The sequence below is a fragment of the Pan paniscus genome, chromosome 12 (assembly GCF_029289425.2).
Source record: "Pan paniscus chromosome 12, NHGRI_mPanPan1-v2.0_pri, whole genome shotgun sequence".
In the NCBI taxonomy this organism is placed as follows: domain Eukaryota; kingdom Metazoa; phylum Chordata; class Mammalia; order Primates; family Hominidae; genus Pan; species Pan paniscus.
This window is the reverse complement of record NC_073261.2, coordinates 81,436,091-81,460,182: the sequence shown is the minus strand read 5'-3', so window position 1 is coordinate 81,460,182 and position 24,092 is coordinate 81,436,091. Positions and strand designations below refer to the sequence as shown.

The 24,092-nt window shown below is 52.7% G+C and overlaps 1 protein-coding gene across 3 annotated transcripts in view; it reads left to right on the top strand.

Annotated features, from left to right (window-relative positions):
- The window catches only part of SIX3 (SIX homeobox 3), a 33,631-nt gene extending 9,740 nt beyond the window's left edge, over positions 1 to 23,891 (top strand). For 2 of the 3 annotated variants that reach the window (XM_063594612.1, XM_034953050.3), the window contains exons 3-4: positions 543 to 702; positions 23,656 to 23,891. In XM_063594612.1, the coding sequence (XP_063450682.1) occupies positions 543 to 702; positions 23,656 to 23,736 (241 nt within the window). In that variant the 3' untranslated portion in view covers positions 23,737 to 23,891. Of the gene's footprint in view, positions 1 to 542; positions 2,039 to 23,655 lie in introns of those variants that run through there. The other variant, XM_034953049.4, reaches the window with a different exon arrangement.
- Positions 23,892 to 24,092: the final 201 nt, after the last annotated feature.

Sequence of the window (24,092 nt, the reverse complement as noted above, 5' to 3'; positions counted from 1 at the left end):
CGGTGGGGGAAAGGGCAGCTGGAGACTGCTCTGTGCGCCTCTCTTGCCTTCTCCTTTGCCCCTTTTCTGTCTCCCTGCTCTTTCCCCACTTTTCCACCGCCAGCTTTCCTATTTTCTCTACCCTCGGTCCTGCGCTCTGCGCTGGCATCCAGAGAGCAAAGTATGCGGTTCTACCCGGAGACTGGCCGGGCGGTGAGGAACCCGCAGCTCCCGGTGTGTGTTTGAAGGAGCAGGGACGGGGTTACTAGGGGAACTCGACCGGTCGCGGGGCAGCCGGCTCAGTTTGAAGAGCCCCAGGGACTGCGAAGGGAAGAAGCGCCCGGCTCCTCTCCGACTTCTGCTTCTCCAGGGCTTGGCGTACTTTGTCGCTTGCACCCAGGCCTCCCCAAGCGGCCGGGCTCGGGTTCTGCCTCTCCTCCGAGGCCAGCCTCTATCTGAGAAGACTTGGGACGCTCCCGAAAGCGGAGTGGGGAGCGGCGGCGCGGGGGAGCCGGGTGGCGGGCCTCTGTGTCAGGGCGGGCGCGGCTCTCTTTCTCCCGCAGGCTCCAGCACCAGGCCATTGGACCGAGCGGCATGCGCTCGCTGGCCGAGCCCGGCTGCCCCACGCACGGCTCGGCAGAGTCGCCGTCCACGGCGGCCAGCCCGACCACCAGCGTGTCCAGCCTGACGGAGCGCGCGGACACCGGCACCTCCATCCTCTCGGTAACCTCCAGCGACTCGGAATGTGATGTATGATAGCCAAGGCCGCCCTCCTCCCCCTCCTTCCCCTCCTCCCCCACTCCTTCCCCTCCGCCTCCTAGCCCTCCTCCTCTTCCTCCTCTTCCTTCTCCTCCTCCATCCCCAGAACAAACCGAAATCAGGATACCCAACCATACACACATACAAGTCCACACACACTCCCACCCCAGCCAAAAATATATAAAAAACAAGAAAATAACAAATTAACCGCAAACTATCAACAACCCCCAACCACCATCTACCACTACGGCCACCCCAAAGGACCCCGACGCCAACAGACAGTCAAACGCTGATGTTGCGGGCAGAAAACATAAAAGAGGTGACAATTGTATACTTTCTAGGACAAGCACGGCTTCTCCTTTCGGTTCCCATGGACCCGGCACCCCACCTGCATGACGATTTATTTGTATCTGGGAAAATATTCTCTCTAGTTAAAAATGATTTAAAGAGTCAACTATACAAAAATCAATCACCACCACGAGGACAAGAGGACAAAAGCAAAACAGACAAAAAGAAAAAAAATCGCCGTCTCCGTTCCGAATTTGTTAAAAAAAAAAAAAAAAAAAAAAAAGACAGGGGGAAAAAAAAAAAAGAACTCCTGGAGAGGGAAATAGCAAATGTGTCTTGCCTTTTGTTGCTCTCTCTCTTTTTTTTTCTCTCGCTCTCTTTCTTTCTCTTCTTCTCTCTGTTTTTAAGTCAAGTATTGGTCAAAAAAATGCAATCTTCTGTTTTTTGTTCAGCAGACAATCATTTTCTTCGTAAGCACCTTTTTCTCTCCACTCTGTCACTGCCTGTGTGGGTACTGGTTATAAATGTGGAAAAAGAATAGTTATGACTGTAACAGATTTTTATTTTTATTTCAAAATTTTATATGAATTATGTATATCTTAATGATCAGTCATTTTCCCAGTTTGTAATATATGTGTAGAAATTGCCTGTATATGATATTGCTTTTTCTCCTCTCCCTTTCTCTTTCTCTCCTCTCCCTCTCTCTATCTTCCTCCCTGCTCACCTGTCTCTTTTCTTTTTGGGGTTCTCCTCCCACTCGGTGCTCCTGGTGTCGACTTGGCAGTCAAGGAGGGGCATGGTGGCCTGGGTTAGGAAGAGAGACCCCGTCGCTAGCAAAAGTGGAGAGTGAGATTGTAGTATTCTTATGCAAAAGCTATTTCCAGTATTTCTTAGCAGCTTCAGAGGTATCTCTCACTCCCTGTAGGGCGCTTTTACTGTTATCTTAAACTGCGTGTTTATCTATATGTAAAAACTTTCTAAAGCAAATACAGTATTCTCCATTTTCTTATCACTCCCAGAGACTGGTGTTTTTGTCTGCCCCTGGCCCGCAGCCGCGGGGTGCTCGGCCTTCACTTCCACTCCTGCTCACCTGAGCCGGGGCAGAATTTCAAGGCTGGATCTCAGCATTTTTTTTCCCCCCTGAGGGCATTGGGAAGACCAGAACAGGCCCTCCGGAAAAGAGCCAAAGCTGGATCCTGAGCAAAAAGGCAAAGAGGGTTCAAGGGTTGGGAGTGGGAGGCTACCGCCAGTTTCTTCAGAGTCAGAAGCTAGGCCCACTTCACCACAGTATGCATTCAGCCGGAATTGTAGCCTGCCAAGACCCTGTGGGTCCTTGGGGGTGTGCTGGGCGTCTTTCAGTTGTTGTTGCTTTGTTTTTTAAAAGGAAAAACATACAAGGCCGCCAAACCCCAGCATCCATCCCGAGTAGATCTGACAGGTTTTGTCTTCTTTTTGGGGGGTGGGGTGGTGGGGGGGACAGTAGCCTGAGTGGGGAAGGCAGGAGGAGTGAGGGAGGAGGTCGCTTGCAGAGTTTAGGGTCTAGAATCAGGATGGACTCCCCTCCTCACCTCCTGAGTGTGTGTCTATGTGACAGTGTGATTTGCCTTATGGCTCTCGATCTGTCTCCCTGAAATTTCTTCCCATCTTTGGGGTTCAGCTGGAGTCTCTCGAGCCCCTAAGACATTTCAGAGTTGGTTTACACTTTAAAATGAAAACAAAAAAGTCACCACCTCTTACTAACCATGTTCCTACTGGCCCCAAGGCCTCCATGCCCTGGCTGGGGCCCCCACAATTCCCTGGGATGGCTTGGCTGGCCGTGCATCTGCCGCTCTGGGCCAGGGTGGCCTGCACCCAAGGAGGAGCAAAAGGGGTAATTTCAGAAAACTTGCTTTTACTTGAAAGTCCAATTTCCAAAGCAAGGAGGATTGGGGGAAACGTGCCTGGAATTTTGTATCCGTTTCCAAACTAATTTTGACTTCCGATTTCCTTTTGTCCCCATCCCCAGCAGCACCAGGGGGTTTAGGAGGGCCAGGCTGGGCAGAGAGGCTGTCTGGCCCAGAGGTGCCCTGAGTGTTCCAGTGGGACCTTGCATGTCCAGGGCGTGCATTTGCCAGGCAGGGAAGGTTCCTGAGTGCGCCCCTACTTAGAACCAGAGCATCCAGCTGACCTCCAGAGCTCCCAAGTTCTGTGGCCTGGCACATGGTGTCAGAATCTCTGTGTGTGTTCACTGCTCGGGAAAATATTCCTTGTCCTGCCACATTTCAGGCAATATTGACCAGGTGGTAGGAATTTGGGAAAAGGACTGCCTGGATTCTACCCAACTTGAGCCTCTGTTCTGGGATGAGGAGCTCTGTCACCCACCTTTGCTTTTAGATAATCAGTCACATACTTGACACAGAGCTTGGGCCTGGAAACCCAAAGAAGTGCCTGCCTCAGTGTGGAGAGTCTGGATGGACACTGCTCAGCCAACTGACCAGAATTGACGGATGAAAGGCAAGAAGTTGCTCTGCTGGAGGGTGACTCCTGGAAGGGCCTGCCTAGATAGAGGATATCAAGGAGCAGGTGCCTTTTTGTCTAGGGGACAGGAGACAAACCTGGAAGTTAAAATGATTTCCTATCTCAACACACGGTGCAGAGAAAGCAGATTTGGGGCATCCAGTGCCCACTCCTTCTGTATTACAGAAAACTGTCCATCAGACTCCACAGCAGCCTTTAGCTTTGGAGGGCCTGGGTCTTACTGGGTGTCAGCAGCCTGTTGTCTGTCTGTCTATCCTGCTATCTATCATGTATCACTCTCTCATCTCCTGTGTTTCCATCCAGGTCTGCATGAATACCAATACTCTATGCTTTGTACTTTCTGACCTTACATATAGGTTCCCTGCAGGAAGGACATGTGTGTTTGTTGTGGGTGTGTAGATGTGTGCAATTCTGGATGCTGGGCTTTCAACCCTCAGTCAAGGTCTGAGGGCATACAAAAGGATGTGTGTGTGTGATGTTTGGTATAAATGTGTGTACAGTGCATTGGGGTGTGTCCAGTATGTTTTCATGTATACTGCATAGCACAGGTATTTGTGTATGGCTTAGGCAGTTTCTCTGTCCTTAGTTCTGCAAGGAGTGCATATTGGGGGGCTCCAATACACCTACAAGGTACTTGGGCATGTGTCTTGTGGGTCTTGGGTCTAGTGTAGACATGTGTGGGTTCCCTTGTTCTAGGCACTCCCTAGATATGACTGCCAGGCTGCCCACCTCTAACAGGTCTTCCTGTCCCTTTAAGACTTAAGGGATCTCAATGGGTATTCATTGGCTGGAGGGCAGAGGGGGATTGGGCTCTTTGGCTATCCCAGTCCATCCTTTATTCTGTTTGATTTACTGGGGATATTATGGTTGATTTGGCCTTTGCCCCTTTAAACATCAGAGTGAGAGAATAGAGGCCCCTTTCTGGCCAGATCTTGCCTTTTACCAGCTGCTGGCCTAGTCTCTTTCTGGGCCCCTCAAAGCCCTGGCCAAAGCAGTCCACACCCTACGGGCCACTCAGACAGAGCTTGAGGGCAAGGCCAGGCTGAAGTTCCACCTGCAGAAAGCCATCTCAGTCACTGCACAGCCCCCACCTCCTGGGAATGCTGCAGGTTGTGCCTCGGCCAGGAGAATGTGTGCATTGGTGTGTGCTCTCTCGTGGGTCTTGTGAGCCTGGGTCAGGCCCAATATGCAGGCCTAAGTGCTAACCATCTGTCCCCTATGTCTGGGCCATGCAGCAGCCAGTAGGCTGGCTCCTCTGCTTCTGGCGTTCCAGTGAGTCGGCACCCACTACCCTGCACGCAGCACACTTCCGCCTGGCATCCCAGCGGAGTGTTCTGGCTCGGAGCCTTCCCTGTGTGCTTAGACCTCCTGTGTACCTCAGTCACTTACCGTAAGTTTCCAGAGGCTTGAGGAATAATAGCCAACTTGGCTATTTTCTCAAAGAAAAATAATGACAATCCAAGATTTGCATTGGAAACCTGAACAGGCAGAATGGGGTGTGAAACTGGGCAAATCTGTATCAAAGTCTTTGACCCCTAGATGTGCCTGCCTGAGGGAAGAGGCCCGTCTACCCCTTCTGGCCTGCTCACTCTCTCCGCACCCAGCCCTCTTCCGTCCCTGCCCCTAGCCCTGGCTCTGAGCCCCCCACCTGGCCTCTCTTCTTGCCCTCCATGAATCCTGCGGAATCGACTGCCCAGTGCCAGTGCAGTTGATTATCCCCGGCGAGACACACAACTGATTAAAATGAAATGACCCGGAAGCTGCCACGGCGCGGGGCGGAGATGCCGATCAATAGTGGGGCTGGAGGCACATGAGTCTGGCCAGTGCCGGCTGGGAATGGGGTTGAAGACGAAGGTCCCAGCCTGGGGGTGCCTGAGACTTTGGGCGGGGAGACGGTTCAGTGAGGCAGCGGGAAGGCCCGTGCCTGGGCTTGCCGAGGGGGCTGTGATGGTGGAGTGGCCCCCAGGTTCTTCTGCAAGGAGAATAGGACAGCCTGGTACATTCTCGACCCAGCGCATCACCCGGGACCCCGGAGCTCGAAGTCCATTCCCAGGCCTGTGGCGCACTGGATGCACTCGGCGTCTTGAGCAGTCTCTTCTCCCTCTCTTCTTCCTCTGCCTCTGTGGCCCTGTCAGTCCCGCCTAAGCCTTTGTGTGGCCGTCACCTGGAGCACCGGCTGTGCCTCAGGGACTTTCCCGGGCCTTCCCCTTGTCCTCTCTGTCCCCCAGCGCTGGAGCTGAGATGCCCGGCTCGCGGGACGCTCGACCCCCTGGTACGCGCGCTGAGGCCCCCACGGCTTCCCACCGCTCAGGCCCTTTCCGGCCCCAGCTGAGCTGAAGCTCCCTGGCCCCAGTGTGCGGGCCCCGGTGGCCGTCTGGCCCGAGGGAGGGCGGGGGCAGGCGAGAGGGAGCCATGGAGGAGGGGAGCAGTACTAGCCCGGCTCCAATTTCTCCGGTCAGCTGAGCACAACTTTCCATTCGAGTGTATTCATGCAGCGGCTGATTGAGCTCCACTGTGCCGGGCGGGGCTCGGCGGGAGCGGGCAGGAACAGCCAGGCTGACAGAGGCTACACACACACACACACACACACACACACACACACACACACACACACACACACGTATGTGCAATTCATCTCATCTACATAAACATGCCCTCTATGTTATATCACACCTCACCTCCAGCCGTGCCATCATAAACACTGCCGAGCCCCTTCCCTCAGGCACCTACCTGCCCTCAGAGCAGTTTCCCAGCACCCATAGACCTGCTTCTCTACACAATATAAGGCCTGCCTTTCTGATTTTCCCCTTATGGATTCTACACCGGTCCTCAGATACAAACACAAGAATCCTCCATCTGCCTTTCCTGCAGGCACACTCTCCAGGATGCATGCACTCCAAATCTGTACAGACGCACGCACAAAATGCCCAGGCTCACAATCGCACCGTCCTACAGAGCTACCCAGATTCACACAATAGAAATACACATCTGCATAAAATGGCATTAGCACCAATAGACATTTAGTGCACAGCCTGTTGTAAGTACACAGTGTGCTGGGGCTAACCAAAAGTTTAAACACAAGAAAGGGAGAAAATGAACAATAAATCCAGTCAGAGAACACAGCCACTACACAGTCACCATGACAAACACACAGAGGAAACCTTCGGGCGCACACACATACCTGTGAGCCAACCCAAAGACATAAGACATGCCACCCAGAGGCATGCCAACCTCCAAACCACAGAGCTTGACTCTAGGGACTCACAGACCACCCATTCATTGCACACACACACACACACACACACACACACACACACACACACACACACTAGGCTAGGGCCCAAAGAAGATAGGTAGGGAACTAGATAAGCACCTTGAGAGAAGCATGCCTGCTGTTGGGAGTGAGCAGGTAAACAGAGGCCTCTGTGTTACAGTCCACCCCTAAACGCCCATGGTATGCTGTTCTGCAGAGCAAGAAGGGAGAGTGAAGAAGAGGGAGATAAATTATAGAGTGAGGATAAAGGCAAAAGGAAAAGGGAGAGAAAGGAGAGGGAGTTGAAACAAAAAGTGAGGAGAGGAGAGAACAGGGAAGGGGCGGGAGCTGGAAGGGTCTGAGGGAAGATGGGGAGCAGCTTCCCAGGCTTAAGCTGGGGGAGGGCCAAGGCTGGTTGGGGAGAGGGTGTCATTGCAGCAGGAGAGCAATTCCTTCTCCAAGAAAGCGCCTAGGGGAGCACGTTGACTTGTGGCCGGCTGGACTTGGGAAGTGAGACGAATACTGGGGGTGCACAGCAGCTTGGGGCCCAACAGCATCCATTCCCCTTGTGGGCTGGGGAGGTCATGCAGCTTCCTCTGCCCAGAAGAGGCCCACCCAGGGAAGCACCCACCTTCCCATGCCTCCCTTCCCTGGACTCAGGGGCAGCTTCTCCCCTCACACTACACACTCTTAGAGATGCCCCCAATATGATTCCATTCGTAAGACACACATAGTCACTGCTCTGCACACACACACACACACACACACACACACCCCTCTGCCTTCTACAGTGGGCATAGGCAACCACCCACTTCTGCTCAGGGATGCGGCAAGGGACAGAAGCATATCTCCACTCCTAGTAACGACTCCCCACTTTTTACAAATAAAACCACGACTCTAACTGGTTTCTACACACACTCTTTTTGGAAAAGAAAAGGGCTTTAACCTGCAGGAGTCTAACCCGTCAAGACGTCGAGGACCTTACAGAATGTGCTGGCAAGAAAGGAGAGCACAGGCAAGTCACACACAAATGCATGTGCCAGGCTCTGCCTACACTCCAGCCCCGCCAGGCTGCTCACGGCAGGCTCAGTCAGGGTGGAGCCCCTCTCTGCCTGAGGATGGAAATGGCTGTGTGGCTGGAGGAGCTACAGACCAGCCAGGCACTGGCTGTTCTCTTTTATTTTTTATTTTTATTTTTTTCTGAAAAGATGAGGCTTGGCAGGAGGGGCGAGTTCCCTGGGGACTTCTCGGATCCCTGAAGGCAGGAAGAGTGTGCGGGGCCCAGGAACCGAAACAGGAGGTCCGAGGGACCGAGGCAGGGTCCAGACGTGAGGGGGAGCGCGGCGGGGCGTGGGGGACGCGGCCCCCGGGGCAGGGGTCCGGGATCTGCGGACGTGGCCCGGTGGGGAGCGCGCCCCTTGGTCCCCGCTCCGCCCTCCGGCCTTCGCGGCGCTCTCTCGCTGGGCCTTTGTCCCCACCTCTCAGGCTCGGACTCCGTCTTTCTTCTTTCAGGCCGCTGGGAGGCGCTGTGGCCGAAGCCCCGGCCTCTCCCAGCCTGATGCCCTGGTCCTCCAGCCGCGCCGTATTTCTCCGAACCCGGTTCCCGCGGGGCTGGGCTGCCTCAGGCGATGGCCCGGCCTGTGGCTGGGGGCGGCCTGGAGCCCTTCCAGGCCCGCACTGGCTTTGGTTTGTTGGATTTTGCGATATTTACCATAATAATTAATTTGCCGCCATTCAACAGAATATCTTAGCAAGGCCCCTTAACGACTGGAAGCGCTGCTAATTCCCTGCGTATGCGCCTCTCCCTCTGCAGCCCGGGACAGGCGCAGCCGCCTTATGCCTGCCCCTACCTCGCCCGGGACACACTGGCGCCGCCTGGCCAGGCCCGACTGGGAGGAAGGACAGAGGACCGACGGACACGTGTACATGTGCGGGCGCACGGAACCCAGGCCCCGGCCACCGCTGCCTTTCCCCTGTGTGTCTGAGCTGAAGCGGCTACGCTTATACCGGGAGGTGAAACGGAAGCTCAGAGAGGGCCATAATTTGGCCACTGTCACACAGCCAACCTCCACCTTCACCGGGCTACACCAACACACTCGATGACCCTCTCTGTCTTCCTCGCCGTGCGCTCCCGATAGCGGGGGAAATACTTTTCTGAGACGCCTCTCTGGGCACGCAAGATGAGGCAAAAGCGGGAGAAGGGAGTGGGATAGGACCGGGAGCGGGCGGCCCTAGGCTCTGCCCTTCTGGGCGCGCCATCGCTCCCGCCACCTGCGCTAGGACTTTGCAGGAACGCGCCTCCTACGCGCTGCCTAGGAGGACCAGACCCGAGACAAGCGCTCAGCAAGCAGCTACGTGCAGGCAGCCCTACCAAGCCCGGAGAAAGAGCGGGGATTTCAGGGGCCTCCGCTCCCACAGCGGACCGGCCTCCGCTTAAACCACCAGCACTTCCCAGTGGGCTGGGAATCGAGGATGTGAAGTGTGTGGATACATGTGAACGTTGTTGAGTGTGCAGTGAGACTGTTGTGCAGATTCTCATGAATTGCAAGAGAAATATTTACCTTGTGCGGGTGACAAGTCTACCTGCAGATGAGCCCGGGGGCTTGTCCAGTGCTTGTGAGCATGATGCAGAAATATCAACTAAGTTCTCGAAGAATGGAGGGGAGAGGGACAAGCACAACTGAGCCCCGTCCTCAAGTTTCTCACGATCCAGTCGGAGGGACAGTTGAGGTCACCACTTAAAAACAAACCAACCCCGTGGAGTTGCACACAGTGTTTCCCGGAGTGTCAACTTCGCAATTAATTACTACAACGTTGGCGGTGGGGATAGAGAGGGCTTCTCTGAGTTCTCTGAGCAGATGGCACTGACCCAGAAGGATGAATCGGATTGGGTGGAGGAGATTCTAGGCAGGAATGGCAGGCGGGAAGGCATGGAGGAGGTGTCAGGTCCAGTGGGGAGCAGTGCAGTGTGGCTGGCCCGCCGGGAGTACTGTAGTGTGGGGCCCATGAGTTTTTGAGAGGTTGGTAATTGATTCTGAGGGAAGAGGGAGTAGGGATTAATTACAAGATCAGGCAAGTTGTGTGGCCTTGATCCCATGGGTACTGGGGAGCCAAATAAAACTGTATGAAAGTGGCTGGGCGCGGTGGCTCACGCCTGTAATCCCAGGACTTTGGGAGGCCGAGGCGGGCGGATTACGTGGTCAGGAGATCGAGCCCATCCTGGCCAACATGGTGAAACCCCGTCTCTAATAAAAATACAAAAATTAGCTGGGTGTGGTGGCACATGCCTGTAATCCCAGCCACTCGGGAGGCCGAGGCACAAGAAGCACTTGCACCCAGGAGGCGGAGGTTGCAGTGAGCTGAGATTGCCGCACTGCACTCCAGCCTGGAGACAGAGGGCGACTCCGTCTCAAAACAGTCAAACAAACAAACAGACAAACAAAAAAACTGTATGAAAGCTTAAGTGGTAATATCCAGTGTCCTGCTTAAGGACTGTAGTCGGGGGCAGTGAGGCTGTAGACAGGAAGGCCCCTAGGAAACTATTCCAATAGGCAGGACTGAGCTAAGACGCCAGAATGGGTTAAAGGCATTTCCAAGGAGGAATGGTGAGGACTTGATGACCAGCTGCAGACCTTATAGGCTGCCCTCCGACCTTCAGCTTCATGTGCGCTCACAATTCACGTGCTCACACGTGCTCCTTAGAGGGGTCTGTCGGTGGACGCCGCGAACCAATCAAACCCTTGCACTTTGTCCCAAAACCCATTCCCTACCAGAATGGGAGTCCTGTAGGGCCAGGTCTCCTCCCATACCCACCCATTTCGGCCTTTGTTCTACTGCACAATAACAGCTGGCACTGGGGTGCGGGAGGACGGTGAAAGCTCGAGTCCCAGGCTCCAAATCCTCCAGGAGTAACTGGGGTGACCCGAGGAGAGCAGCGCACTGGGTGAGTGGAAGCGTGGCCCGTGAGAAGGGTACCGAGGGTCAGAAGTGTCGCAAGGGACCCAGGACTCGCGCGCCTCCGAACCCCTGAGTCTTCGCAGGCTCTGCGAAACTTCAGTGCGCGCAGCCTCCTGCACACCGTTTTCGCGCGACCTCCTTGCCTCGGTCTCCAGGGGTCAAGCCAACCCAGCAGGGGAATGTTCCATTTGCCCTTTTGGGACATTCAGGGAGGCTTTTCCGGGCTGCCGCGGCGCTTCCACGCAGAGGAGGCGTCGGCTTCCAGGCAGCTTGGCGATCTTGTTATTGGACACGCGAGAGTTTAGAGACCCAGAGAAATGGAGTGAGTCAAAGTCAAACTCAAGTTTCTCGGCCCCTAGTCCTGCGATTCTTCCATTGCACATTGCACCCCTGGGCCTTTCACATCTGCTCCTAGCGAGCTTGGAGTGTAGGTGCGACCAGGGCGCATCTGTGCCAGTGCGTGTCTGCGTGCGTGGCCTTTGGGTGACTCCACGCCCGCAACTGTCTCCGAGTGTGTGGGCGCGTGTGTGGCAGGTACCCAGGAGCAGGACAGGGAGGGAAGCCTCAGCTTCCAGACCCGCTCTCGCGTGCTGGCGGAAGCGGTGGGTAGGAGCAGGAGGTATGTGGTGAAGGATGCAGGCGGACTAGGGCTCTGTGCCCGCAAAAGAGTCCAGGACGCAACCCCTCACGCCGGGCCAGCGGGGAGGCAGGAGTATGGACCCGTTCCCCCGGGGATGGGAGAGCTGAGGAAGGCTGCAGGTCGGACAGCTAGATTCCATGATGCCCTCAAGAAGTTGCCAGACTCCAGTCTGGGAGCTCTCAAGAGCCAGAGACCCAGGGAAGTCCCCTCTTTGGCCTCCGAGGACCCCGAAGCCTGGCAGCAGTGCTCAGCCTCGGACCCCGCGGTTCCGCGGCCGGACGCCCCTCGGCGCTGGCTGTGCGCGCCCTGGCGCAAAGCACTACAGGTTGGAGGCGGAAAGCAGCGCGCTCTGGGGCCACTGGCGGGTTTTTGCTGCCACCTCGCGGCGATGGTGCGTAGCATGCGAACCCTCCGCACCGCGGGCCTTGGTAGTGCATGTGGGTGGTGTGGGGGGCCTTGCCCTGCCGCGCTGTCCTTTTCTGCTCGAGTTTTCGCAACACCTCTTCCACCGGGATAGCCTGCTTCTCCTCTTGAGGGACTGCGCGCTGTCTTATACCAAAGTCCACCATTTTGCGTGGGTAGGACCCTCCAACCTGGCCTGTGGGATTTGGAGTCACCTTTCTAGCTCCTTTCTGTTGCTTTACTGCTTGATCCCGTGGCTGCCCACCTGGACTTGCAATAGGTCTCATGCTAATATTTCCCTTCTTCGGCACTATTAACTTCTTGTCTTGCAGATAGATGCCTCTAGGTCTCCTACAGCGGGAGTGTGGGGCTGTCTTCCACGGTGATAGGCTGTCTGGTGGGAAGCCATGCCGAGCTAGTACCCTCTCCTCCTCTCCACAAGGGCTTGCTGAAGGCCTTCCATATGCCTGACGCTGCCACACCTTGGAGACAGCCAATGACAGCCTAGACCCTGGCCCTGCGATTATAGTTTAGTGCAAGCAGAGAAACACAATACACAAATTACCATTGAAGCTGCCATATGGAGGTATGGACAAAGTGGGAGCCCGAGGAGGGCCTTTGAAACAGATCTTGATGGATGAGCATGAGTTTTCCAGGCCAGTGAGGAGGGAAGGACAGTCAAGGGACTGGGAAGTGTGTGTCTAAAGACACCTGAGTACAAAAGAGCATTGGGTGCTGAGAGGGACAGCTGTTTCCTGGGGTGCGCCACAGTCTGATGGTGAAGACATTGCTTTGCTCTGGACAGCATAGCCAGCCAGCTTGGGCAAATGTATTGATAAGAGTATCAAGTGTCAGCAGTGAAAGGAATATTTGGAATTGCTTCTTTTTCCATTTAAATAGACAAGGAAACCGAGATTCTAGCTAAGTCTCTGTCCTTAAGTACAAAGCTAGTTAGGTGGCCGATTGCTCTATAGAGTCCACCATGGTGCCTAAGGGAGGCTGCATTCCAGTGCCAGGCGGTCTGGAAAGAGGAGGGTGGTGGTGGTGGTGGGGAGTGGTTAAGAGGAGCCATCACAGGCTCTTTTCCTTTTCTCAGCTACAGTTTTGCTTGCCTGCTTCTCTCTCAGGCAGCATAAATACTAACCCTTACTCTCTTCTCTACAGATGCAATCATTCTAAAAGCTTTGGGGTTTTTTGTTTGTTTGGTATGTTTGCTGCCAAAACTATTTGGCAGCCAAACCTGACCTAAACAGTATGAAGCTATTTATAGTCTTTATTTATCCTGCTTGGCATAGATATCAGATGTTTCACTGCAGAAATGCTGATGTGTTGGATTACAGGTACTGCTCTGGACCCCCTTGGGTGGTGTTATGTAATACAGAATATACGGACCATTATATGTACCTTTCTGAAATCTCCAAAACTATGAATTTCCCAAGGTTTTTGGAAAGGTTTTGTGGTCCTTTGGGATTGAGCCTGGATTGTCTTATGATAAAGAGGTTCATGGTGGGAGAGGAAGTCAGGAGAGACTGGGAATTTAAACAACGTAATGAGATAAACCATGATTGGTAGTTTGCAGGAAGAGTAGGTCAAGTTGGCTGTGGGACAGGGTCACAGGGCCAGCCCAGCAAAGCTGCTGGCATCCTGGAGGGCCTCAGGGGCTAGGGTCTTAAATTTCTTTTTTGCCTTTGAGACAGGGCCTCGCTCTGTCACCCAGGCTGCAGTGCAGTTGCATTATCATGGCTCACTGCAGCCTCACCCTTCAGGGCTCAAGCAGTCCTCCCACCTCAGCCTCCTGAGTAGCTGGGACAAAAGGTGCACACCACCATGCCCAGCTAATTTTTGTATTTTTTTAAGAGACAGGGTTTCACTATGTTGCCCAAGCTGGTCTCAAACTCCTGGGCTCAAGTAGTCCTCCCACCTTGGCCTTCCAAAGTGCTGGGATTACAGACGTAAGCCACCACACCCAGCCCTTAGATTTCTACACAAGCTGGAGAAGGTAGATAAGATCCTGGCTCCAGGCATTTTTTTCATGGCCGTTCTCTCCCAGAGTCAGACTCTCCCCTTGATGCCAGAATTCTCCCTTTCTCCAGACCCAGGGAACACCTAACTCCACCTCTCTGGGTCAGTCAGGTAGGGGCAGCCAGATGCTCACCCTATCCCCTGGATGTCCTGGGGGAAAATCCATCTCTATCATAAAGCCATAGTAAGTGCCTAAAATGTGAAAACTTTACATGAGAGAGACAGCTGCGAAGGAGGAAGAAAGTGAAAATTTATGACTGAATGCTTTCTAGGCATCCAGCCATGTCCTAGGTTCTTACACCAGCTTAATTTTTTTTTTCATCCTTGCAGCATCCTGGGAGATCAGTATTTTCATCCTCATTTTTATAGTTGAGGGAATTGAGGGCCTGAGGTTATAGGATTCTTGCTAGTCCTCCTTCTCCCCCTGAAGTCCCCCTGCATAGGGTAAGAAGTTCTAGTCCAAGCTTTCCTCTCTTCCATCTTCCAGGAAAGCGGAGAGACTGGAGCCCTGGTAGTGTGTGTTGGAGGGGAGAATGTGGGTCCCTTGGAAGGGAGTGGCTGGGGGCCCTGAGCTCTGGGGGATAATCCAGGCCAACCCTGTGGTGCTCCTTTCCCAAAGCTCCATCAGAGACAAATAGAATTGTGACATATCCCCTTGTCCCTCCAGGGAAGGCTGCTCCCTCCTCAGTGGGTGTCACCTCCGTCTGCAGCTGTTTAGCTCTTCCTTCTGTGTCAACACTCCCCCCTTGTCTCTTTGTGAGAACTTCGGTTGTATTGTTGTTGTTCTTCTTGTTGTTGTTGAGATGGAGTCTCCCTCCAATGGAGTCTCCTTCCGTCACCCAGGCTGGAGTGCAGTGGCTCCATCTCAGCTCACTGCAACCTCTGCCTCCTGGGTTCAAGTGATTCTCCTTCCTCAGCCTCTTCAATAGCTGGGACTACAGGTGCACACCACCACGCCCAGCTTATTTTTCTTTTTTTTATTTTTAGTAGAAACAGGGTTTCAGCATATTGGCCAGGCTGGTCTTGAACTCCTGACCTCAAGTGATCTGCCTGCCTTGGCCTCCCAAAGTGCTGGGATTACAGGCATGAGCCACCGTGCCCGGCCGGCTGTATTGTTTTCTATGTTTATTTAAAACTAAAAACTTGCAATGATGCGAGTTTGGAACTGCATGCCCCAGGAACATCTGGGCTCCTGAGTCACTGGAGAACAGCTTAGAGACAGGGTGGGGACAGTAAGCTAAGCTGGGAAGAGTGACTCAGAGATACCAGAGTCATCATGACCTGTCCAGAAGCAGAGGAAACAGCGACCCTGCAGATGGGCCAGAAGGAGCTGGGATTTTTCAAGTAGCAGGAGAAAGGATGCACCTCAGGTGGTGGGGGAAGTGACAGTGCAGAAAATGGTGCCCTCATGGAGCTATCCTGGCCAGCAGAGAGCCCCAGACCACATTCTGCCTGGCTTTACTGTGATTGCAGTGCATGGCTTATTTCTCCTGCTAGACTGGGGATGGGGCTGTGTTAAATGCACCTTTTGTATTGCCCACAGCACCTAACACAAAGCCAGACTCTGTTGATTGGATGGGTGAGTGAATGAATAAGTACCATAGGCTTAAAAACCAGGCAGTGCCGGGTGCGGTGGCTCACGCCTGTAATCCCAGCACTTCGGGAGGCCGAGGTGGGCGGATCACGAGGTCAGGAGATGGAGACCATCCTGGCTAAAATGGTGAAACCCTGTCTCTCCTAAAAATACAAAAAAATTAGCCGGGCGTGGTGGCATGTGCCTATAGTCCCAGCTACTTGGGAAGTTGAGGCAGGAGAGTCGCTTGAACTCAGGAGTTGGAGGTTGCAGTGAGCCAAGATCGTGCCACTGCACTCCAGCCTGGGCGACAGAGTGAGACTCCATCTCAAAAACAAAACAAAACAAAACAAAACAAAAAAACAGGCATTACCAGCCTGCCACAGAATATGCCTAGAGAAATCTACAGGTGACCCTGATGGGGCATGCAGAACCCAGAGCCGTGGAAATCACCTAAAAGGAGGGGACCACCTAAAAGGAGGGGACAGGAGAGCATCTGAGCAGACTGTCTGTTGCCTGGAGCAACAGGAGGACTCTCTGGGGTCAGCTGAAAGGGAAGCAGTCAGGGAACTTGCAAGGGGGGAGTACCACTCGGGCAAGGGCAGGAGAATAACAGGCGGTGCCCTGGAGGAACACTGCATGCTGCTGAGGAAGGAGGGTGGCCTTGGCGATGATGTCACCATGAAGCACTTGGAATTGAGACAGAACATTCTCACTTGGGGTCAGTTTGTACCCTCATACTGAAAGTTATTCCCTGGTGCTATCTGTACTCATCATATTTTGACAAACTTTAGAGTAACCCTTCCATCTCTCCCTGCTTCTTTTTGAATTTAAACATCAAGCATTTGAACACAAGTCTTCATGTCCATTTATCTCAGTGTAAAGAGGAACAACTGGGCTGGGCGTGGTGGCTCATGCCCTCTCTTGGTACTTGATATAGTCAGTTGCCTGACTGCAAACCCAGGCCTACCCTGGGTAGAAAGAAAAGGGAGTTGTGACAGTTGCCAGGAAGATTTCTCTGTGGAAGCAGCTGGTGTTTTTCTGAGTGGAAACTTTGTGGAGGGAACTAGCATTTAATTAAAAAACAGGCTGGGCGCAGTGCCTTACACCTGTAATCCCAGCACTTTGGGAGGCCGAGGCGGGTGGATCACATGAGGTCAGGAATTCGAGACCAGCCTGGCCAATATGGCGAAACCCCATCTCCAATAAAAATACAAAAAATTAGCCAGGTTTAGTGGCCGGCACCTGTAATCCCAGCTACTTAGGAGGCTGAGGCAGGAGAATTGCTTGAACCTGGGAGGCGGAGGTTGCAGTGAGCCAAGATCGGGCCACTGCACTATAGCCTGGGCAACAGAGTGAGACTCCATCTCAAAAAAAAAAAAAATAGGAATAACTGATGGGATCACGTTGACTTTCCCATTCTCTCCACATAGACATGTGCTCAACAACTGCCTCTAGAGAGGAAGCAGGCCTGGTGGTGGCAGCTGTGGAGTGGGGACACGGTGGCTGGGATGGGGGTGGAGCTAGGGAGTGGGAAGCCGGGGGTCTATCTCCTGCCCATGGGCTTTTCCTATCTGGCCACATGGTAGATGAGCCCTTGCTCCTGGCCAGTTCTGCCCTCCTTGCCTCCATTTCATTTCAGGATTCCTGGCCACTCTCTCTGGTTGCCAGCCCAGCACCAAGCCTCCCAGACATTGATTCTCTGCTGCTCTGTGGCATAGAAGACTACAGTGATGGGCTCTGCAGACTTCACCTTGGAGTCCCCCTTTCATCCCTGCTCATTAGTCTCCTCCTTGGTTGTTTGGTTGCATTTTTCCTAATGCCAAGGGGTAGGGGCAACTTATGATATCTTCACTTTTTTACATCTCAGCATGACCCTGGCTTCCCCTCCTTCCTCCTTCCTGCTGCCTTGCCTTTTTACCCATCTACCTCCTGCTCACAGGATGGACACTGCCTTGTCCCTAGCAGCTCCAGCAGCCCCCTTCTCCAAATGCCCCCCTTCTGTAGGTGGCCCTTTCCGTCATGTCCTGGCCTTTGGATGTTGGTTCCCATAATGCAGATGAGAAGGTGGAGGCAGAGAGAGGGGAAGAAGCCGGCCAAGGCTGAACACTGAAGCACCCTCAGGGCCAAGGCAGGCATTCTCCTGCTGGAGCGAAGGGCCCCTGGGAGACCCAGGATGCCCATGAAGAAGGTTCCCATCCCTGGGGCCCTGCTAAAGCTTCCCAGTGGGGGCCACATGTCTCCCACACTTCTAGGGCAGTGTTTCCCAAACTTACCTGACCATGAGGGGCACCTGAGGCTCTTGTCAAATGGTCACAGTTCTGAGTCCTTATTGCATTGGAATCCCCAGGTGCTGGAGGTGATTCTTATGAATAGGCAGGATGGGAAAATACTGCCTGATGGCCTTGTTCCTCAGTGCAAGGGTGAGGGAGGGGTCCTAGCAGCGCTAGTATCTCTTGGGGACTCGTTAGAAACGCATTTTAGAGTTTGAGACCAGCCTGGCCAACGTGGTGAAACTCTGTCTCTACTAAAAATACAAAAATTACCAGCATGGTGGTGCTGGCCTGTAGTCCCAGCTACTTGGGAGACTGAGGCAGGAGAATTGCTTGAACCTGGGAAGCAGAGGCTGCAGTGAGCCAAGATTGTGCCACTGCACTCCAGCCTGGGTGATGACTCCATCTCAAAAAAAAGAAAAAGAAAAAAGAAAAAGAAAAATGCATTTTAACAAGATCCCAGGTGATTTGTAGCACAGGGGTGTCTCTGGGTTGGAAATTCTTCAAGGTGACACCTTGTGTCAGGGAGAAATGCAGGCCTTGTAACCTTGGTCCTGTCATTTCAGCAATCTGGAGCTCTGGTCTTGCTCCTCTGTGAACTGGTGGTAATAACAGCTGAGCATTGGTTGTGATGACCAGATTGGATGTGGGGCTGGAAACATTTCACCAAGTTTAGAAATGTGGTCTGCCCCTGGTGTCTGGCCCTTGTCCTTGGCAGCTGCTCATTTCACTGTGGCCACCCCAGGACTCCCTATCCCATCTGTCTTCTCACAGGTGCTGCCCTCCCTGCCAGCCCCGGCCGCAGTGGGGCTCTTCGACTCTTGCAGATAAACTCTTGAGAAGATGGCCAGCCTCTGGGGGGGTATCCGCCTTGGCCACAACCACAGCCCCTCCTTCCTACCCCCACCTCTGGTCATGGAAACCAGACGCCCCAGTCACTCAATGGACAGATGCTGAAGAACTTGGAGAATAATCACAGACAGAGCCCCCTTCCCAGAGGGACAGACCCATTGCCAAGGCCTCAGCCCAGAGGGACTGTGCTGGTCCCAGAAACAGCCCACATAGCAATGGTTTGGACAATTGGCTGGCCTTGTAAGGGTGGCTGGACGGGGGCCAGCTGGTAAAACATCGCGGTGGAGAGGAAAGGTGCCTGGAGCTAATGTGTATAGATAGGAGTATCATTGTGCCACCGGGCCAGGCATTCCCCACCCAGCTGACCTGACTTATGGATGGAGGACAAGATGCTGCTGCTGCCAGCTTCCCCAGACCCCCAGACCACGCAGCACTTCCTGGCCTCAGACAGTTCCTCCTCTATGAAGATTTGTCCAATCAGAGCAGCCACAGGCTGCCCCAGCCTCTCTGTATTCACATCCTGGACCTTCCTGGCCTGACACCCTCAATTTTATACTGCATCTTGTTTGCTTCCATAAATGTCATCCTGTGTGTCAGATCACATGTCCCCCTTTTTTTGGTCTCAGAAAATAAGATTGTTATATTTACATTACTTCATTGAGTTTTATTTTGTGGAAGGCAGAGGGAGAGCGTAAGTAATGAGTTTGTTGTGTCTTGCTTTCCAACCCATTGTAGATTTCCTATTTTTTTCTTTCCTGTTGTAAATGTTAATCAATCAGTCTACAATCATGTATAATAATAACGCTTATACTTTCGGTTAGTGGCTCTGAGTTCTACTGACTTAAGTCCCATACACCCACCAGCCTGGAATTCCTTCCAGTGGGGCTACCCCACAGCTTTCTGGGGCACAGCCTTGCTTTCTCTCACAGTCTGGTCACTGTTGAAAAAAGCTGACATTATCTTCTTGATTCAAATAGGCCTTCTGGAAAACATTATTCTGAACAATCTCACAAAGATCTATAAAGAGTTTTCTTTCTTTCTTTTTCTTTCCTTCTTTCTCTTTCTTTCTTTCTTTCTTTCTTTCTTTCTTTCTTTCTTTCTTTCTTTCTTTCTTTCTTTCTTTCTTTCTTTTTTTTCTGAGTTGGATTATCTTTCTGTCACCCAGGCTGGAGTGCAGTGGCATGATCTCGGCTTACTGCAACCTCCACTTCCCGGGTTAAAGTGATCCTCCTGCCTCAGCCTCCCAAGTAGCTGGGACTAGTGTGCCCACCACCATGCCTGGCTAATTTCTGTATTTTTAGTAGAGATGGGGTTTCATCATGTTGGCCAGACTAGTCTTGAACTCCTGGCCTCAAGTAATTCACCCGCTTCAGCCTCCCAAAGTGCTGGAATTACAGGCATGAGCCACCGCACCCAGCCAAGAGTTTTCAAAAATTGTGAACCAAACACCCAGCACCTTAAAGTATGTGAGAAGTTTAACATTCCACAATTAGACCCCCTGATCTCCACACGGGGGATACTGTGATCCCGGGAGAGCCTTGCCCGGGAAGTCTGGATTGTTCTAAAGCTTGGAAGTGACATCCCAGGTCCACACTGTAGGTTTCCTCTCAGCTCTGGGTCTGGGGGCCTTTGTCATGGCTGCAACTTGCAGAGAGGTGTCTTAGGACTGGGATGCCGCTGGCTGAGGCCCTCTTGAGGGTCCTTCTTCCCTTTCTACAGCCACATATTGGATTCTCTTATCGGAGCTTGGCAAGCTCTTCCCAGGGGATTTGCTGTTCCTGGCTACTTCCTCTCTTCCTCCTCTCCCCTTCCTTCTTAAGTCCCCACCCTCTTCATCTTCCTCTTTTCCCTTCTTCTCCCTTTTCTTTTCTTTCTTTTTTTGAGATGGAGTCTCGCTCTGTCGCCCAGGCTGGAGTGCAGTGGCATGATCTCGGCTCACTGCAACCTCCACCTCCTGGGTTTGAATGATTTTCCTGCCTCAGTCTCCTGAGTAGCTGGGATTATGGGCACACACCACCATGCCCAGTTAATTTTTTTTTTTTTTTTTTTTTTTTTTTTTTTTTAGTAGAGATGGGATTTCACCATGTTGGCCAGGCTGGTCTCAAACTCCTGACCTCAGGAGATCCACCCACGTCGGCCTCCCAAAGTGTTGGGATTACAGGCATGAGCCACCAAATCTGGTGTTCTTCCCCCTTTTCTTGCCCTTCCCTCATCTGCCTTTCTGGACAGCCCCGCCCAGTGTTCCCTCTCCCTGGGGTCTGTGTTCCGTGTGACAGCCCCCTGCAGGTGGAGGAGCCAGCTCCCCGTGTCCTTGCCTCCCCGGTGCGCCAGCTTCCCTGCCTGGCTCAGCCGCCTCGGCAGATGCAGGCACCCCCTGCATTGTTTCCTGTCCTGAAGACGAGCAGCTGCCGCACTAATTGCCACCAGCAGGGGGGCCGGGCTGTGCTCGCACTCCTCCTGCCGATTAGGGGGCGACAGGGGGGCGGTGGGGGGGGGCAGTTTTCAGGAGCCGAATGAGCTGAGCCAGTGTTGAGCATTATTCCAGGAATTTTAAACACTCGTTAAAGGCTTTGCCATGTCTCACTTCAGTACACATCATGCTCCAGTTACTGCTCGGAACTGCGGGGGCATCAGCCCGGGCAGCACTTATCAATATTTTAGCACGAGAAAGGCAAATGATGTTGAAACATTGAACTATATTTCCATCTGTTCAAACTGAAATGGAACAAGCTTAGCTCAGGAAATGGAATCTCTCCTCCCCAGCTGCCTTGGAGGCAGCAATACCCACTGGCCTGGCCTTGGCCCTTGCCTCAGTTTCCCCTTCACCTCTCTTCTCGATTAGTCCCCAGTGTTCATAGCTTACGGGCATGATATTGAGCAGGTGTTAGGTTTGTGGGTAGAGCAGGAGTGGTGGCACCTCAAAGAACCTGAGAGGGACCCCCGCTCTTGTTAAAACGTGCCTTCCCCATTGACTGACAGAGAACAGTGGGGTCAAATGCCGTCTGTCTTAGTGCCAGGGGACATCCTCTCCATCCCCTGCACGGGCCTGTTTCAGTGTCTCTGGACTGTCCGTCCTGCAGGAAGACCCAGGATGGCTGGCTGGATGTGAAAAGGAAAGCACTGACCATATACAGGTGGACGAACACCGTAAATACCACATACAAATAAAGCATTTATGGTAGAACCCTGTTTCCCCTGGAACAAAACAGAATTTATTGGCAGGAAAGAAACTTAAGAAATATTGGCATTCAGTTGTCTGGGAAGAACAGAGAAGTTTCTACAGTGTGGAAAGCAGGGTGGCTGATGTGGGTGGAGATGAGTCATCTCATGTGATTTAGGGGAGAGCCCATGGGATGTCTCCTCCAGCAGGGCCCCCAAAAGGCCTGTGATTCACAGTATTCAAGGAAGAAGGAACCCTTTTGTCCCCAGCCCTAAAGCAGAATGGGGGATTGCTTCTTCCCATTTCCCCTCAGACTGTCTTTTGGCAACCTCTCCCTTTGAGGCTGTTCAGTTTAATTTGGTTCATCTGCAGGGAAATAGGGGTGGGGTGGGTGAAGGGCATGTGGTAAGAGATGGGCCCAGAGCCTGCATTCCCCAAGACTCACCCTGCTAAGAGGGGTCCTGGGGACTGGTGTGGGGTATATACTTTTTGTTTCTGGCATCAACTGAAGAATAATTGCAAGACATTCGTCACCCAGGCCCCCATGCAGGCAGCTAGGCTGGTGACAACTTGCCTTTCGGGGAAGGGGTTTCCACTGTGACAAGTGTAGCAGCAGCAGAGAGGCTCTTGTCTGTCACAGGAGATTGAGGGCTGCAAAAGCCTGAGAACCCACTGATTTCATCCCTCTCTCTTTTTGCTGACAAGGCCACCTACATCCCAAGCCAGCTGGAGAAGCAGCTTCCAGTCTTCAGAGATGGGCCCCTCTTCTTCAGTTGGCCTTGGTAGTCAGGACAGAGGACAGAGGGGTATATTGTAACATATATCGTAAAATTTGAGCCACATACACGGGATAAAAGACAACGCAAATAATCATCTCCGAAAAGAAATCTGACATCCGACGACTTAGAGGCCAGAGCCATTGCTGACGCTCCTGGGGATGAACATTCTTTGCAAGCATTTGTGCCTCAGTGAGGGTGGTGGGGAGCCAGCAAAGTGCTGGGCTCTGCAGAAATCTAGGGGGCTGCCTGGGTGATGTACAAATGCAGACCTATTACATCAATAGAAAAATGTAATGTGTTCATTACTATCAAGGTGGAGTGCTTTTTAAATTCACCGTTTCTGAAAGACTCAGGATTAATGTCAAACTGTATGAAAAGACCCAGCCTTTCACCTTTCTTTCTCTTGACCATAGAATGTGGGTCTAGTAGGGGGAGAGCAAAGGGGGCACTTTAGAAGAATTGTGAAGCAAGCACAGACAGGGTCACAGAGAGCCCTGGTATAGCAGAGGTCCACCCCCACCCTGGTGTCCTCATACACATTATCGCACTAAGGAACTAGGCAGAACTCTAAGAAGGGCTGGTGAAAGAGAGAAGACCCGGGGACTCAGCACATTGGCTGTGCTGACATATGTGAGCCTGAGTTGGAAGATGGCATGAATTAAGACTGAAGCCAAGACCCCCTCCCTCAAAAACAGCATTTATAGATGTTAGAGGGCAGAAAGGCAAAGTCAGAGGAAGCCTAAGGTTAAGTGAGTACGTACCCTGCACCGGGCACTATCCAAGGTACTTTACATGAATTCTTAAAGAGCTTCTGAGATATAAATATTATTATAAAACCCATTTGACTAATGGAAACCTGAGGGTCAGAGAGGTTAAATAATGCACTAAATGACATACTTGAGGTCACCGAGATAGAGAGTGGCATATTCAGAATCAGAAACTAAATCTGTAATACCTCCCAGGCTCATGTTCCTTTTATGCCACATGCCATGTGTAGCCCCAATGTCAAGGGCTAGGGGTGGGGAAAAAGAGCAGACAGAAGGCAGGATGAGACTCCCTGGAGGTCTGAGGGAAGGAACATCCTGGTGTAGGAATATTGTGCCTGCAAGGTTGCTGAGATATGTCTGTACACAGCCTGGTGAATCTGGAAGTGTTGAAGAAATGGCTTTTTTTTGTTGTTTTGTTCTGTTTTTTTAAACAGGAGCCAGAAACCAGAGGGATCCCTAAGAGGACCAAGACAGCTGCAGAGCAAGTCCAGGTTACCCTGAAACTGAAGGTGTGAAGGTGCAAGCTCAGAGCCCAAACCCAAAGGCCACCATACAGATGGGGGACTGGTGGGCCACCAGCATTCCTGGGGCTCAGTGTGAGTGCAGGCAGCATGGACAGGGGGTGACAACATACAGTGAGGGTGGGGGCAGGCCACGTCCTGGCTTCATGAGACAGGCTAATGTTGTTTGCATGCCCAGCTATTTACAATCAGGAGACTGAACTGTGACTCTGCAGAGGCTTATACCAGCTATATACAGGAGCCCTTTTTCTTGTATGCTTTGCCCACTGTAGACACTCACGACTGTAGGGATCCCAGGTAGGAAGGTAATGAGGGAGACTAGGCTCCATCTAGCAACCAAATGTGCAGAA